The sequence below is a fragment of the Lucilia sericata genome, unplaced genomic scaffold (assembly GCF_015586225.1).
Source record: "Lucilia sericata isolate MDLA Ls3-8-SP2 unplaced genomic scaffold, ASM1558622v1 Contig000317F_arrow, whole genome shotgun sequence".
NCBI classification, from domain to species: Eukaryota; Metazoa; Arthropoda; class Insecta; order Diptera; family Calliphoridae; genus Lucilia; species Lucilia sericata.
In genome coordinates, this window is record NW_023994341.1 from 93,173 (window position 1) to 109,263 (window position 16,091).

At 29.1% G+C, this 16,091-nt stretch overlaps 1 protein-coding gene across 14 annotated transcripts in view; it reads right to left on the reverse strand.

Moving 5' to 3' along the window:
* Nucleotides 1-16,091, reverse strand: part of LOC119603612 (basement membrane-specific heparan sulfate proteoglycan core protein-like) — a 223,110-nt gene that overhangs the window by 36,840 nt on the left and 170,179 nt on the right. For 7 of the 14 annotated variants that reach the window (XM_037955697.1, XM_037955701.1, XM_037955700.1 and 4 more), the window contains 8 exons: nt 15,706-15,837; nt 14,627-15,106; nt 11,737-11,876; nt 11,524-11,617; nt 4,951-5,037; nt 3,065-3,229; nt 2,356-2,613; nt 769-1,011 (listed from right to left, as the gene is read on the reverse strand). In XM_037955697.1, the coding sequence (XP_037811625.1) occupies nt 769-1,011; nt 2,356-2,613; nt 3,065-3,229; nt 4,951-5,037; nt 11,524-11,617; nt 11,737-11,876; nt 14,627-15,106; nt 15,706-15,837 (1,599 nt within the window). The remainder of the gene's footprint in view (nt 1-768; nt 1,012-2,355; nt 2,614-3,064; nt 3,230-4,950; nt 5,038-11,523; nt 11,618-11,736; nt 11,877-14,626; nt 15,107-15,705; nt 15,838-16,091) is intronic. The other 7 variants (XM_037955699.1, XM_037955703.1, XM_037955698.1 and 4 more) reach the window with 7 other exon arrangements.

Here is a 16,091-nt window from a genome sequence, read left to right on the forward strand (position 1 = left end):
TAGTCTATAGTCTAGTCTATAGTCTAGTCTATAGTCTAGTCTATAGTCTAGTCTATAGTCTAGTCTATAGTCTAGTCTATAGTCTAGTCTATAGTCTAGTCTATAGTCTAGTCTATAGTCTAGTCTATAGTCTAGTCTATAGTCTAGTCTATAGTCTAGTCTATAGTCTAGTCTATAGTCTAGTCTATAGTCTAGTCTATAGTCTAGTCTATAGTCTAGTCTATAGTCTAATCTATAGTCTAGTCTATAGTCTAGTCTATAGTCTAGTCTATAGTCTAGTCTATAGTCTAGTCTATAGTCTAGTCTATAGTCTAGTCTATAGTCTAGTCTATAGTCTAGTCTATAGTCTAGTCTATAGTCTAGTCTATAGTCTGGTCTATATTCTAGTCTATAGTCTAGTCTATAGTCTAGTCTATAGTCTAGTCTATAGTCTAGTCTATAGTCTAGTCTATAGTCTAATTTATAGTCTAGTCTATAGTATAGTCTATAGTATAGGCTATAGTCTAGTCTATAGTCTAGTCTATAGTCTAGTCTATAGTTTAGTCTATAGTCTAGTCTATAGTCTAGTCTATAGTCTAGTCTAGAGTCTAGTCTATAGCCTGGTCTATAGTCTAGTCTATAGTCTAGTTTATAGTCTAGTTTATAGTCTAGTCTATAGTCTAGTCTATAGCCTGGACTAGAGTTTAGTCTTATGAACTTTTTTTGAAAGATCCTGTTCAAGGACCTTTATAGACCTATTTTTATTCTATTTTTTTTTGTTGTACTTACTGCAATGTTTCTCATCAGAAGAATCAAGACAATCAGTGTAACCATTACATCTGGCCAAAGCACTAACACACTGGCCACTGTCACAGCGGAATTGACTAGCCGAGCAACGGCTGGGATAAGCTGGAATAGGATCAGCACAGTCTTCTTCATCAGAGCGGTCAAAGCATTCAGTACGACCATTACAGTGGGCATAACCGGGCACGCAATCACCGTTACGGCAACGGAATTGATCAGCAGCACAGCCTTTGTTATGAAAATTTAATAAAAAATATTAGCTTTAGATATATGCTACGGAAGCTTTAGAAAAAAGCTTTCTAAAAAGCTTTGAAAAATTTAAATTTAAAAAAAAAATATTTTTTTAAAGTGCTGTTTTACACATAAACATGCCTTAAACATTAAACAACTACTTAATTTTATTAAAAATTATAAACTTAAGAAAAAAGCTTTTAATTTTATGGTAAAAAAATATTCTACTAAATTATAACTTTTCTTTAAAAAAAGCTAACTAATGAAAATTGATTTTTTTAAAAACAAAGATATTAACCAATGCAATTTTGTTCATCTGAAAAATCTTTACAATCATAGAATCCGTCACAGTGTTGGGTCTCATTGATGCAAAATTTACGATCGAAACAGAAAAATTCATCTTCTTTGCACGTCAAACCTTTTAAAGTTTATGGTGAAAATTTGCATAGAGTTTGTGTTTTTATTTTATTGTGATTAAAAAGCATTTATTTGTGTGTAATAGAGAAGAAAAAGAGAAAAAGTTTTCGTATTTTTTTGATGTTTACAAAGAGCTAGGGTGGGTGATGAAAAGAAAAAGCTTTTGTGTGGAGGGTGCTTTTAAGGGGATTTTTTTTGTTGTAGAAAGTGAAATTAGCTTAAGCTTTTTCTGAATATTTTAAAAGCTTTTCAGAAGTTTCTAGAAAAGCTTTTGGGAAGGCTTTCAGAAAGCCTTCTAAAGTTGTTAGAAAAGCTTTCTAAAGTTATTAGATAAGTTTTCTAAAACTTTTAGAAATGCTTTTAGATACGTTTTCTAAAACATTAAGAAATGCTTTCTTAAGCTTTTAAAAATGCTTTCTAAAGCTTTTAGAAAAAAGCTCTTGGAAAATATTTCTAAAGCTTTCAGAAAAGCTTTTTAGAGCTTTTAGAAAAACTTTCTCAAGTTCTTTAAAAACCTTTCACAAGCTTTTTAAAAAGTTTTATTAAGCCTTTTGAAAAGCTTTCTCAAGCTTTTAGAAAAGCTTTCTCAAGCATTTATAAAAGTTTTCTAAAGCATTCTGGAGCTTTTATAAAAGCATTTTAAAGTTTGTAGAAAAGCTCGCTAAAGCTTTTATACATGTTTAAAGGAAAAAAAAGCTTTTCTAAGCTTTCACCATTTCACTTTTTTCAAAAATAAACGAAAAGAAACGAACCATCAACCAATTTCTAACTTAGAACTAAAAAAGATGGTGCTTTAAGTTTTAATGTGCTAAGAAAGCTTAATATTATTTTAAATGAAAGTGTTTAGTTTAAGTGGGATTAGTAGAGCTTTTTGTGGAGCTTTTGTTTGTGTGTATTTTTCTGGACATTAGTGTTATAACTTACATTCAGCTTCATCAGAACCATCATCACATTGAGAAATACCATCACAACGTTCATTCTCACTATAACACTGACCATTGGGGCAGGTATGCTGGGGACAGGGATAGGTGGGTGGACGGCGTGTGGGACGAGCACAGCCCTCTTCATCGCTACGATCAGCACAATCAGATTGGCCATTGCAACGTATGGTATTGGGATGGCAGTCATCATCACAGAAGAATTGATCTTCGTTACAGTCCTCGGGTGTTAGAACGGTTGTGACTGTTTGTGTTTTTGAGTCGAGCGAGCGGGCGGGCGGGCGTTCAAGTGTGTGCGTGGTGGTGTAGTGGGAATTTAGCATGATTATGTTTTGTTTTTTTTTTTTTTGACAAGCAAGCGTGTTTGACAAGCATGATTTTTGTTTGTTTGTCATGTTATAACATAAAAAGATAAAGCAGGGAATAGAAAGAGAGAGAGAAAGAAAGAAAATACATTTAGTTAGAACATGTTTTGCAATGAGCTTTTGTTTTAAAGCATATGAGGAGATTTTTTTTTTGTATTTTTTTTACAAATTATATACAATTTGATATATCACATTAAAAAAGGGGTTTTATGGTTTTTGTACATAAAATATTTTGGACTTACAACTAAATTTACAAAAAAAAAAATACTTAAGAAATTTTGAAATACTTAATCTTTATTAAATATAACTTATTTCTAATCATTATATTACCCTTGCCTACACAATAATTGGGTGCTTCATCGGAATGATCCTTACAATCAAAGTAACCGTCACAAAATCGGTTCTTAGCAATACAATCAGAATTATCACATTTCCATTGATCCGTACGACAGGTGACATTTTTAAATCTTATTATAAACTGATCTCTGTTACGATCTTTTTTTTGGTTAAGTTAAGGTGTTTTTGTGATTTGTGGATTTTTTTTATGAAAATGAAACAGATAAATTGCATGAAAGACAAAAACAAAAAATGTATAATAATAGTTGAAATGAAAAAAAGAAATGAAAAGTTTTAGTATAATAGTGGTTGGGTGATATGGAGTTTTAAGGGAAAAGTTTCTAAAATTTTAAAATTTGTTTCTTTAAATTTCAATTATTTTTTTATTTATAAAAGAAATATAGTTTTAAGTGTAAAAGCTTTATAGCTGAAGCTTTAGAAAATGAAAGCTTTTTAAATACAAATAATTTTTAAAGACCTTAAAAAACAAATTAGATATATAATTTTTTAATATTTCAGTAAAAGCTCTACTTTTTAAAGCAAAAGCTTTTTAAAAAGCTCTTGCATAAAAAGCTTTTTTTCTTAAACACATTTTGTAAAAAAATCCCTAAACATTTTAAGGTATTTTTTAAGTTCGAGAAAAAGCTTTTGGTTGTTATAAAGAAAAGCTTTTGCTAATAAAAGCTTTTTTCAGAAAATTTCTTTCTTTATTAAAGTAAATCTTTTTATAACAATTTTAATACAAAATTTTAAAAAATTACTTTAAAAGCTTTATTTATTATACGATAAAAGCTTTTGTCAATAAAAGCTTTTTATAAAAAAAATTATTTTAAACAAATATTTACCTCATTATGGTTGATTTTATTAAATAAATTAGAAAATTATATTAAAAGCTTTTGCGAAATTACATAAAAGCTTTTAAAGAAGCTTTACAAAATAAAAGGTTTTTCGCAAAATTATTTAAAACCCAAACCTATTCGAAAAGCTGCCTTTTGGAAAAGATTTAGAAAGCTTTTCGACTAGGTTTAGAAAAGCTTTCTAGATATTCCTAAAGCTTTTTAAGCTTTTAGAAATGAATTCTAAATATTTTCGAATACTTTCCTGGAGATTATAGAAAATCTATGTAAAGGTTTTAGAAAAGCTTTCAAAAGCTTTCTAAAGCATTTAAAGAACTTTCGTAAAGCTTTTAGAAAATCTTTGTAAAGTTTTTAGAAAAACTTTAAAACATTTTCTTAAAGCTTTTGGAAAAGCTTTCAGAAAGTTTCCTAAAGTCTTTATTAAGGCTTTCTAAAGCATTTAGAGAAGAAAGTTTCCTAAAGCTTTTAGAAAAGTTTAACACAGCTTTTAAAACAACTTGTAGAAAAGCTTCCTAAAGCTTTTAGAAAAGCTTCCTAACGCTTTTAGAAAAGTTTCCTAAAGCTTTTAGAAAAGCTTCCTAAAGCTTTTGGATAAGCTTTCATAAGCTTTTAGAAAAGCTTTCATAAGCTTTTAGAATTTGTTTCTAAAACCTTAGGAAAAGCTTTCTAAAGCTTTAAAAAAGCTTCCAAAAGCTTTTAGAAAAGCTTTCTATAGCTTTTAGAAAAGCTTTCTATAGCTTTTAGAAAAGCTTTCTATAGCTTTTATTCAAGTTTTCTTAAGTCCTAGAAAAGCTTTTCTCAGGTTTTTGAAAAAGTTTCTGAATGTTTTCTGACAAGCTTTCTAAAGCTCCTAAAAAAGTTTTTTGGAATTTTTTCACAGGATTTAAAATTTTGAATTTCGTTGGGATTTTTGCAGGATTAGACACGCCAATATATGATACCAATAACAAATATGTTAATAAGATACAACATATTAGAGGAGTAAAATAGAAAGAGGATAAGAAAAAGTGGGAGAAAGTTTACCATCGCAACCCTCTTCATCGGAACCATCGTCACAATCATATTTGCCATCGCATTTTAGTTGCTCAGCGTGACAATCTTTAAAAATTTCTTAACATTTTTTGCAATGAGAAACAAATAAAAGAAATTATAAAATGAAAACATTTATAAAAAAAAACACAAAACAAATTGAGAAAAAAATTTTAGGAAATAAAAAATTATTTTTTAAAAATTTAGTAAAAACTGTGCTAAACTTAAGTTATGACTAAAATACTACAGCTATTGTGTATAAAACTAAAAAAAGGGACTAAACTACTGCTACAGTTAAAAAAGTTGCAAACCTTTTTTTTGTGATAAAAAAATACAACAACAAAGGGATAAACTTACCACAATTGTGCTCATCACTACCATCAGCACAATCATTGTGACCATCACAATGTAATTTATCTAAAATACATTCACCCGTATTGCAACTGAAATAGTTTTTTTTCCCCCACAGAGTGTTTGTTTAATTTTATAATGCAGTGTATTTAAATTGATTTGATTACATTATGAGTGTAGGGTGTAGGTTTGTGTATTGATGAGTGAATGAGTTGTTGATAATGTTGTTGTTTTTGTTGTTTTGAGTTGATGATATGGTTGATGAATGATGTTGTTTACAAGAAGATTTTGAAAAAAAAAAAAAAAAACATTTAAGAAAAAAAGGGAGCATATTTAGTACTTTTTTTTTGGTCTTTTTTCTAAAAGGACTTTTTTGTTTTAAAAATATAATGAAATTTGCTTTTTTCGTCAAAATTTTTTAAAGAATTTTTGAAATTTTATGAAATTAAAAAAAGTACTTTTTGGGTACTTTTTGCAAAAATTATAATTTTGTAACAAAATGTTTAATTTTACAACTTTATTCTTTAAAATTTGCTTTAAAAAACTATTTTTAGCAAAAAGTAATTTTTTGTTACTTTTTTCCAAAGAAGTACTTTTGCTAAAAAATCATATTTTTAGCAAGCTTACGATTTTTTAAGCATTAGTTATCGAAATTTACAAAAATTTAACAATTTTTAAAAAAGTACTTTTTTTTGGTACTTTTTTCCAAAAAAGTACTTTTGCTAAAAAATCATATTTTTTTAGCAAGCATAAGCTTTTTTAAGCATTACTAATTGAAATTTAGGAAAATTTAAACATTTTCAAAAAAGTACTTTTTGAAAAATTTAAATTTTTGCTTGAAATAAGTATTTTTAAAGATTTTTTAAATATTTAAGCATAAATTTCTTAAGAAATCGTAAATTTCAAAAAGTATTTTTTTTGGTACTTTTTTTGAAAAAGTATTTGTAGTAAGTATTTATATAAAATTTCTTATTTTTAAGAATTTTGTTAAATTTAATAATTATCTTGTAATATGCTTAGAAAATTGTGGTACTTTTGTTGGAAAAGGGAATTTTTGAAAAAAGTACTTTTTTTTGGTACTTTTTGAAAAATTTAAATTTTTAGTCAAAAATGGAAAGTTTTAGTACTTTTTAGCGAAAATAAGTAGTTTTTAACGTTTTAGTGATAAATTTCACTGGAAATGTTAAATTTCAAAAATTACTTTTTTGGTACTTTTTTAAAAAATGTTAAAATTTGTATAAAATTTCTTATTTTTTTAGAATTTTGTTAAATTTATTAATTTTCTTGTGTTAGGCTTAGAAAATGTTGGTACTTTTTTTGAAAAAGGGGATTTTTGAAAAAAGTACTTTTTTTGGTACTTTTTAAAAATTGAAATTTTTAGTCAAAAATAGAAAGTTTTAGTACTTTTTAGCGAAAATAAGTAGTTTTTAACGTTTTAGTGATTAATTTCACTGGAAATGTTAAATTTTAAAAAGTACTTTTTTGGTACTTTTTGAAAAAAAGTTCAAATTTGTATAAAATTTCTTACTTTTTTATAATTTTGTTAAATTTAATTTTGTTGTGTTAGGCTTAGAAAATTTTGGTATTTTTATTGGAAAAGGGAGTTTTGTAAAAAGTACTTTTTTGGTACTTTTTGAAAAATTTTAATTTTTGCTTTAAATAAGTAGTTTTAAGTGATTTACACATAAAATAAATAGTTTCTAGTGTTTTACACTTAAATTTGAATCAAAATTGGAAATTACAAAAAGTACTTTTTTTGGTACTTTTTTAAAAAAAGTTCAAATTTGTATAAAATTTCTTATTTTTTTAGAATTTGTTTAAATTTATTAATTTTCTTGTGTTATGTTTACAAAATTTTGATACTTTTGTTGGAAAAGGGAATATTTGAAAAAAGTACTTTTTTTGGTACTTTTTGAAAAATTAAAATTTTTGCTTTAAATAAGTAGTTTTAAGTGATTTACACATAAATTTGACAAAAAATCAATAACTACAAAAAGTACCTTTTGGTACTTTTGGTAAAAAAGGGGAATTTGAAAGGATTTTTTGAAGTTTTCCATTAATTTTGTTAAATTAAGCAAAAATTTCATTATATTTTTGTTTGTTCTCTTTTTTTTGTCCTTACAGATATGCTCTATCGCGACAGAATGTGCAATTTTTCTCATCGGTGCCATCGCTACAATCTTGTACGCCATCACATTGTTGATTACGTAAAATACATAAATTGTCATCACATTCATATTCATTACTATTACAATCTGTGAAACAAAAAACATTTATTAAACACGTAATGAAACAATTAAACAGTTATAATGTAGTTGAAGGGGCTGGGGCGTGGTGGAAAGGGGGCGTTGACGTCTTGTTGTTTTTGGTTTACCTGTAAAAGGTGGACAACCGATTTCATCGGTTTCATCATCACAATCGGGATAACCATCACATTTTTTCTCAATCGGTATACAACGCGAATAATCACATTCAAATTCATAAATATCACAGGAATTCATGGGATCCTCTGGTATAAAATCTTCTTTGTAGATGTAAAATGTTTGGTGTTGTTGAAGGTATGTATGATGTTTGGATGTATGTTATGAATGAAAAATAAATGAAAATTTAAATTAATTTAAAAAATGTTCTTTTTTTAACAAAATTTCTTTGTTCCATAAATGGTTTTGTATAAAAACTATTTCAAAAACAAGGGTTTTTTTAAGAGTTAAAAGAAAGTGCTTAAACTAAAAACTACTAGAGTTTGCTAAAGTTAGTTTTGGGAGCCATTCTTTAGGGATTTCTTTGAGTTTTTTTACCATAATTAGCTTCATCATAATTGAGGGGACAATTGATTTCATCGGAACCATCTAGACAATCGGTGATGCCATTGCATAATTTATAGCCCGCTATGCAGATGCCATCGGCACATTGAAATTGAAAACTTAAACATTCAGCCAAATTGCGCGTTTTATTAAAATTTGCATTGAAATCTGGCAAATTTTAACGTAAATTTAAAAAAATTTCGTTTTTTTTTTTCAAAAGAGCATAAGTTTTAAATAGTAGTAGATGCAGATAATAGTAGTAGAGTAGTAGTTCAAGATGAAAGCAGAATTTTGAATAAAAATGATACATGAAATGAAACAAAATTTGTTGGCATAGAGAAAAAAAAAAAAGAAAATTTTTATGAGTATAATGAGGAGATAAATTAAAATTAAATGTTTTAAAACTAAACATGAAAACATTGATACATAAAATGACATGAAAAATGCAAGTAAATTATAAAAGAAAACATGCAAATATAAAAATTTTAAGGGAAATTTGAAAAAAAATAAAATTTTTGGGAAAATATTGTATGATAAATTTCAATTATTTCTCTTAACTATGTTTTAATTCCTTTAAAAACTGAACAACTTTTGTTTTTAAGCAAAAAAGTACTTTTTTGGTATTTTCGAGTTCTGTTCCAGTTCTGTTCTAGTTCTGTTCTAGTCCTGTTCTGTTCTAGTTCTGTTCTAGTTCTGTTCTAGTTCTGTTCTAGTTCTGTTCTAGTTCTGTTCTGGTTCTGTTCCAGTTCTGTTCTACTTCTGTTCTAGTTCTGTTCCAGTTCTGTTCCAGTTCTGTTCCAGTTCTGTTCCAGTTCTGTTCTAGTTCTGTTCTAGTTCTGTTCTAGTTCTGTTCTAGTTCTGTTCTAGTTCTGTTCTAGTTCTGTTCTAGTTCTGTTCTAGTTCTGTTCTAGTTCTGTTCTAGTTCTGTTCTAGTTCTGTTCTAGTTCTGTCCTAGTTCTGTTCTAGTTCTGTTCTAGTTCTGTTCTAGTTCTGTTCTGTTCTAGTTCTGTTCTAGTTCTGTTCTAGTTCTGTTCTAGTTCTGTTCTAGTTCTGTTCTAGTTCTGTTCTAGTTCTGTTCTAGTTCTGTTCTAGTTCTGTTCTAGTTCTGTTCTAGTTCTGTTCTAGTTCTGTTCTAGTTCTGTTCTGTTCTAGTTCTGTTCTAGTTCTGTTCTAGTTCTGTTCTAGTTCTGTTCTAGTTCTGTTCTAGTTCTGTTCTGTTCTAGTTCTGTTCTAGTTCTGTTCTAGTTCTGTTCTAGTTCTGTTCTAGTTCTGTTCTAGTTCTGTTCTAGTTCTGTTCTAGTTCTGTCTAGTTCTGTTCTAGTTCTGTTCTAGTTCTAGTTCTATTCTAGTTCTGTTCTAGTTCTGTTCTAGTTCTGTTCTAGTTGTGTTCTAGTTGTGTTCTAGTTGTGTTCTAGTTGTGTTCTAGTTGTGTTCTAGTTGTGTTCTAGTTGTGTTCTAGTTGTGTTCTAGTTGTGTTCTAGTTGTGTTCTAGTTGTGTTCTAGCTGTGTTCTAGTTGTGTTCTAGTTGTGTTCTAGTTCTGTTCTAGTTCTGTTCAAGTTCTTTTCTAGTTCTGTTCTAGTTCTGTTCAAGTTCTTTTCTAGTTCTGTTCTAGTTCTGTTCAAGTTCTGTTCAAGTTCTGTTCAAGTTCTGTTCTAGTTCTGTTCTAGTTGTGTTCTAGTTGTGTTCTAGTTTTGTTCTAGTTCTGTTTCTAGTGTGTTCTAGTTGTGTTCTAGTTGTGTTCTAGTGTGTTCTAGTTCTGTTTCTAGTTCTGTTCTAGTTGTGTTCTAGTTGTGTTCTAGTTGTTTTCTAGTTGTGTTCTAGTTTTGTTCTAGTTTTGTTCTAGTTCTGTTCTAGTTCTGTTCTAGTTCTGTTCTAGTTCTGTTCTAGTTCTGTTCTAGTTCTGTTCTAGTTCTGTTCTAGTTCTGTTCTAGTTCTGTTCAAGTTCTTTTCTAGTTCTGTTCTAGTTCTGTTCAAGTTATTTTCTAGTTCTGTTCTAGTTCTGTTCAAGTTCTGTTCTAGTAATGTTCTAGTAATGTTCTAGTTCTGTTCTAGTTCTGTTCTAGTTGTGTTCTAGTTGTGTTCTAGTTGTGTTCTAGTTGTGTTCTAGTTGTGTTCTAGTACTGTTCTAGTTCTGTTCTAGTTCTGTTCTAGTTCTGTTCTATTTCTGTTCTAGTTCTGTTCTAGTTCTGTTCTAGTTCTGTTCTAGTTTTGTTCTAGTTCTGTTCTAGTTCTGTTCTAGTTATGTTCTAGTTCTGTTCTAGTTCTGTTCTAGTTCTGTTCTAGTTCCGTTCTAGTTCTGTTCTAGTTCTGTCTAGATGTTTTCTAGTTGTGTTCTAGTTCTGTTCTAGTTCTGTTCTAGTTTTGTTCTAGTTCTGTTCTGATCTAGTTCTCTTCTAGTTCTTGTATAAAATTTGGTACTTTATTGTCAGACTCCAAATAAAACATGTACTAAGAATGTTCAGAATTCTTTAGAATTAAGTGGAAAATTGAGGTGAGGGAGTGAAATGATTTAGGAGTAGAAATGAGGTGAATATGAGAGAGGGAGGGTGAGAGAGTGTGCGAGGGAGAATATGGAAAATGTAGATGAAAGTGAAATATTATGAAATTTTTAGATTGTAACCAAAAAATTGTTTTTTTTTTCCGAATTTTATATAAAATTGGAAAGGATTAAAAAGAAAATTTTCTTCTAAGACGATAAGCTCTCTTTTGTCACTCTCTTTGTTTTAAAAGAGAGAGTAATTTGGTTAGTTTTTTTCTTTTGGGAGAAATTTTAAAAAGATTTTATGTGATAATTTTGAATTTTGTTTGCTACTTTGGAAGTAATTTTCAGTTTATAGTTCATACACTGAGAGAAATTTTAGGGTAGAAATACAAACTTAAAAAAATATTTAAAATAAAGGATTATTTAGAATAAAGAAAAAATAAATTTAAAGAAATTAAATTAAATAAAAAATAATAAATAATAATACACTAAAAAAAAAATACACTGAGAAAATGCAAATATTTTATAAGATAAACAAATAATACTGAGATAAATAAATAAAAATATTGTATAAAAAATAAATTAATAAAAACAAACATACTTTTAAAAATTTACTCTAAATTAACAGAAAATTTAAAGAAAACTACAACAAAAATACATAAAATAATAAAAATATTTCTACAAAAATTTATACTAAACTAAACATTTTCTTTAAGAAAATTATAAACTACAACAAAATACGTTTTTTTAACTAAAGTTTTTAGTAAAAAATATTGTAACAAAACATGCTCGAGACATGCTCCGGCATGCACAACATTTAACTACTACATGCAATATATCAAACATTTACTTAAAATAAACTTTCAAACATGCAAATCATCTACAAAATTTTTTTAAAAAAAATATGTTCCTTTTAAAAATATACTTACGACAACTAATTTCATCACTGCCATCTCGACACTGAGGTTTGCCATCACAAACTTGTGTTTTAGGTATACAGCCACCGCCTCGTATACATTTGAACTAAAGAGTAGTGAGTGTTTGTTTCAATGTGGTTGTGATTTGTTTTAAGAACTTTGTTTTATTTTTCACTAAAAGTGGTTGTGGCTTTTCTTCCCCTTAACAAAAATTACACAACTTACCTTATCACTACTGCAATGACACAGACCATAACTTTCATCATCCATACGCTTACAATCGCCTATACCATCACATACACTTTCCAATGGTATACAATCGCCACTTTCACACATAAATTCCATGCTTAAGCAAGTTTTTTTGGCTTTAGATTTTTATGATTTTTGTTTAAGAAAAAAATATATGCGCAAAAAAATTTTTAAAATTTGTTGTTGTTGTTGTTTTGCGAAAAAAAAAACGCATTTTATGAAATTTGGTGTAGAGTGAAGGGTGATATATAAAAGAGAGAAAAATGTGTAAAAATTTTAAGTTTTTAATGATTTTTTTTAAATGATGATTAAAAGTCAAAAATGTTAAAAACAAAGTTAAGAATGTTACCATCCTCCTGGACAATTGACCAAAAAACAGTGTTATTTACAATTAATATTTACAGTGTAAATTACAAAAAAGGACAAACAAACAATCGACTATAGTCTGCACTATAGAATAGACTATAGTCTGGACTATAGAACAGTCTGTAGTCTGAACTATAGAATAGACTATAGTCTGGACTATAGAATAGACTATAGTCTGGACTATAGAATAGACTATAGTCTGGACTATAGAATAGACTATAGTCTGGTCTATGGAATAGACTATAGTCTGGACTATAGAAAAGACTATAGTCTGGACCATACAATAGTCTATAGTCTGGACAATAGAATAGACTATAGTCTGGACTATAGAAAAGACTATAGTCTGGACTATAGAATAGACTATAGTCTGGACTATAGAATAGACTATAGTCTGGACTATAGAATAGACTATAGTCTGAACTATAGAATAGACTATAGTCTGGACTATAGAATAGACTATAGTCTGGACTATAGAAAAGACTATAGTCTGGACCATACAATAGTCTATAGTCTGGACTATAGAATAGTCTAGAACGGTCTATAGTCTGGACTATAGAATAGACTATAGTCTGGACTATAGAATAGACTATAGTTTGGACTATAGAATAGACTATAGTCTGGACTATAGAAAAGACTATAGTCTGGACTATAGAAGAGACTATAGTCTGGACCATACAATAGTCTGTAGTCTTGACCATAAATTAGTCTAAAGTCTGGACCATAGAATAGTCTATAGTGTGGACTATAGAATAGTCTATAGTCTAGACTATAGAATAGTCTATAGTCTAGACTATAGAATAGTCTATAGAATAGTCTATTGTCTGGACTATAGAATAGACTATAGTCTGGACTATAGAATTGTCTATAGTCTGGACTATAGAATAGTCTATAGTCCGGACTATAGAATAGTCTATAGTCTGGACAATAGAATAGTCTATAGTCTGGACTACAGAATAGTCTATAGTCTGAACTATAGAATAGTCTATAGTCTGGACTATAGAATAGACTATAGTCTGGACTATAGAATAGACTATAGTCTGGACTATAGAATAGACTATAGTCTGGACTTTAGAAAAGTCTATGGCCTGGACTATAGAAAAGTCTATAGTCTGGACCATAGAATAGTCTATAGTCTGGACTATAGAATAGTCTTAAGTCTGGACTAAAGAAAAGTCTATAGTCTGGACCATAGAATAGTCTATAGGCTGGACTATAAAATAGTCTATAGTCTGAATTATAGAACAGTCTGGACTATAGAAAAGTCTATAGTCTGGACTATAGAATAGTCTATACTCTGGACTGTAGAATAGTCTATAGTCTGGACTATAGAACAGACTATAGTCTGAACTATAGAACAGTCTATAGTCTGGAATATAGAACAGTCTATAGTCTGGACTATAGAGCAGTCTATAGTCTGGACTATAGAACAGTCTAAAGTCTGGACTATAGAATAGTCTATAGCCTGGACTATAGAATAATCTATAGTCTGGACTATAGAATAGTCTATAGTCTGGACTATAGAATAGTCTAAAGTCTGGACTATAGAATAGTCTATAGTCTGGACTATAGAATAGTCTATAGTCTGAACTATAGAATAGTCTATAGTCTGGACTATAGAATAGTCTATAGTCTGGACTATAGAATAGTCGATAGTCTGGACTATAGAATAGTGTATATTCACTATAGAATAGTCTATTGTCTGGACTATAGAATAGTCTTAAGACTGGACTAGAGAATAGTCTTAAGTCTGGATTATAGAATAGTCTATAGTCTCGACTATATAATAGTCTATAGTCTGGACTATAGAATAGTCTATAGTCTGGACTAGAGAATAGTCTTAAGTCTGGACTATAGAATAGTCTAATGTCTGGACTAAAGAATAGTCTATAGTCTGCACTATAGAATAGTCTATAGTCTGGACTATAGAATATATATTATAGTCTGTGCTATACTCTGGACTATAGTCACGTCCTAGTTTGGACTATAGCTACTTCTATAGTCTGAACTATAGTCACGATTTAATATGTACTATAATCTAGTCTATGATCTGAACTGCAAACTATAGTCTGGACTATAGTCTGAAACTGGACCTTAGATTCAAATTAACTTTAGGAACTAGGTCCGGAGCCTATCTTCTCTTTAAAACTAAATTTTATTAAAATATCTCTTTTGATTTAAGTGGAAGAGTTCTATAAGAAAATTTCGATTTTCAGGCCAATTACACTGTAAAAAATTTGTGTGTTAGTTTTTAAGCCAATTGTAGGTGTGTTTAATTTTTCTTTTAACGAAAAAACCTTCTTAACTTTGTGAAAAATAATTAGAAAACTTATAATGTAAACAAAATTTAATTAGTAAAGTTAATATTTTTTTTTTAAATTTCTTCGAGAGATGATGAAATGAAAGAGATATTTTTTGTTGAGATAATTTTTGGTATAATATGTGAACCAAAGTTTAGATTGGAAGTAGATAATGAAAAGCCATTTATAGACGATAAACATACTAGGAGCTGGTGTAGTTGTTGTTGTTGTTGTGGTAGTCGTTAAAGTGGTCCTTAACGTGCTGGTACTAGTACTGGCGGTAGTTTTTATCACATTAGCCGGTGGTGGTGATTGTGTGGTATTTAGTTTATTTTGTATTTGAAGTCTGTACTCATCACAATTTAATTCATCGGTCATGTCATTACAGTGATAGAAACCATCACATCTCAAATGCAAGGGTATGCACACATTATTGCCACAACGGAATTGAAACTCGGTACAGGGATTCTTTTCGGAGGCTTTATTGTAAATATCAGGATGATAGTAATAATAATCATGCATATCCAGTTGATGCAATGAACCACCATTTGAGCTGCCGGGTCTATAGCCCGGACGATAATGGGATACCGGAGGAGCCGAGGTAGCAGGACGACGGTGATGATCAGCATATTCTCTAATGATTTCATCCTCATCGAAGATATTTTGATTAAAATCTTGTAAGTCTTGGGTTTTAGCATTCATTTTAAAAAACCGCATGCACCGTTAGTTTTTTTTGATTAGGGGGGAGTTTTTTTTTTAATGAGGAGGGGAAATAACATGCAAATTTTGTTGTAGCAGCCGATTTTTTGTTGTTGTTGTGGGTTTTTATAGTAGTGAGATAAATCATTCAGTCATCAGCCAATTTGTTGAAGAATTTTGTACAAAATTTTTTACAGTGTAGTTAATTTTGTTAGAGTTTTTTTTTTAGGTTTTTTTAGTTGTAACCATAACCACACAATTATGTTTTGTTTTTCAATTCAAAAAAAGGTTTAAAGGAAAAGGAAATAAAAAGAAAAATTGTTGTTGAATATTAATCAAATCCAAAATTTTAGAAACTTTTCTAAAAAGTTTCTCTAACTAGGAAATAAACACAGAAAACGGGAGCTAAGGGCAGGAAAAAGCATTGAAAGCCTAAAAACTATAGAATAAAGCTTTTAGCTAAAGTGAGAGAGAGCGACAGCGAGTCAAAGTTTTTTAACGGAAACAGGGACGTTTTTTTATAGTTAATAGATTAGCCACCACCACTTAAAACACTCAGAGAAACTGCAAAAAAAAAACTTACCACAATCTGTTTCATCAGAATAATCATCACAATCATAGATATTGTCACAGACCTCACGCATAGGTATACATTGACCATTATTACAACGGTATTCATAATATTTACAATAATCGCCACTATCATCATCACCGCCTTTTTTTTTTGTAAAGGGCGTGACAAATTTCAAATAATGGCCAGTTTAACAAGGGTTAAAGGTATCAAAAGGGGTTAATTTAACAACAATAAAAGAGCATGCAAAAAAGGGTGAAAAGAGATAAAAAATTTTGATAGTTTAAAAATAAATAAAGAAAAATATTTACAAAAACTACTAAAATATACAAAAAAGTTGTTAAAAATACAAACCCAGGAATGAAATGGAATGGTACAATATAATATTTTCAATTAAA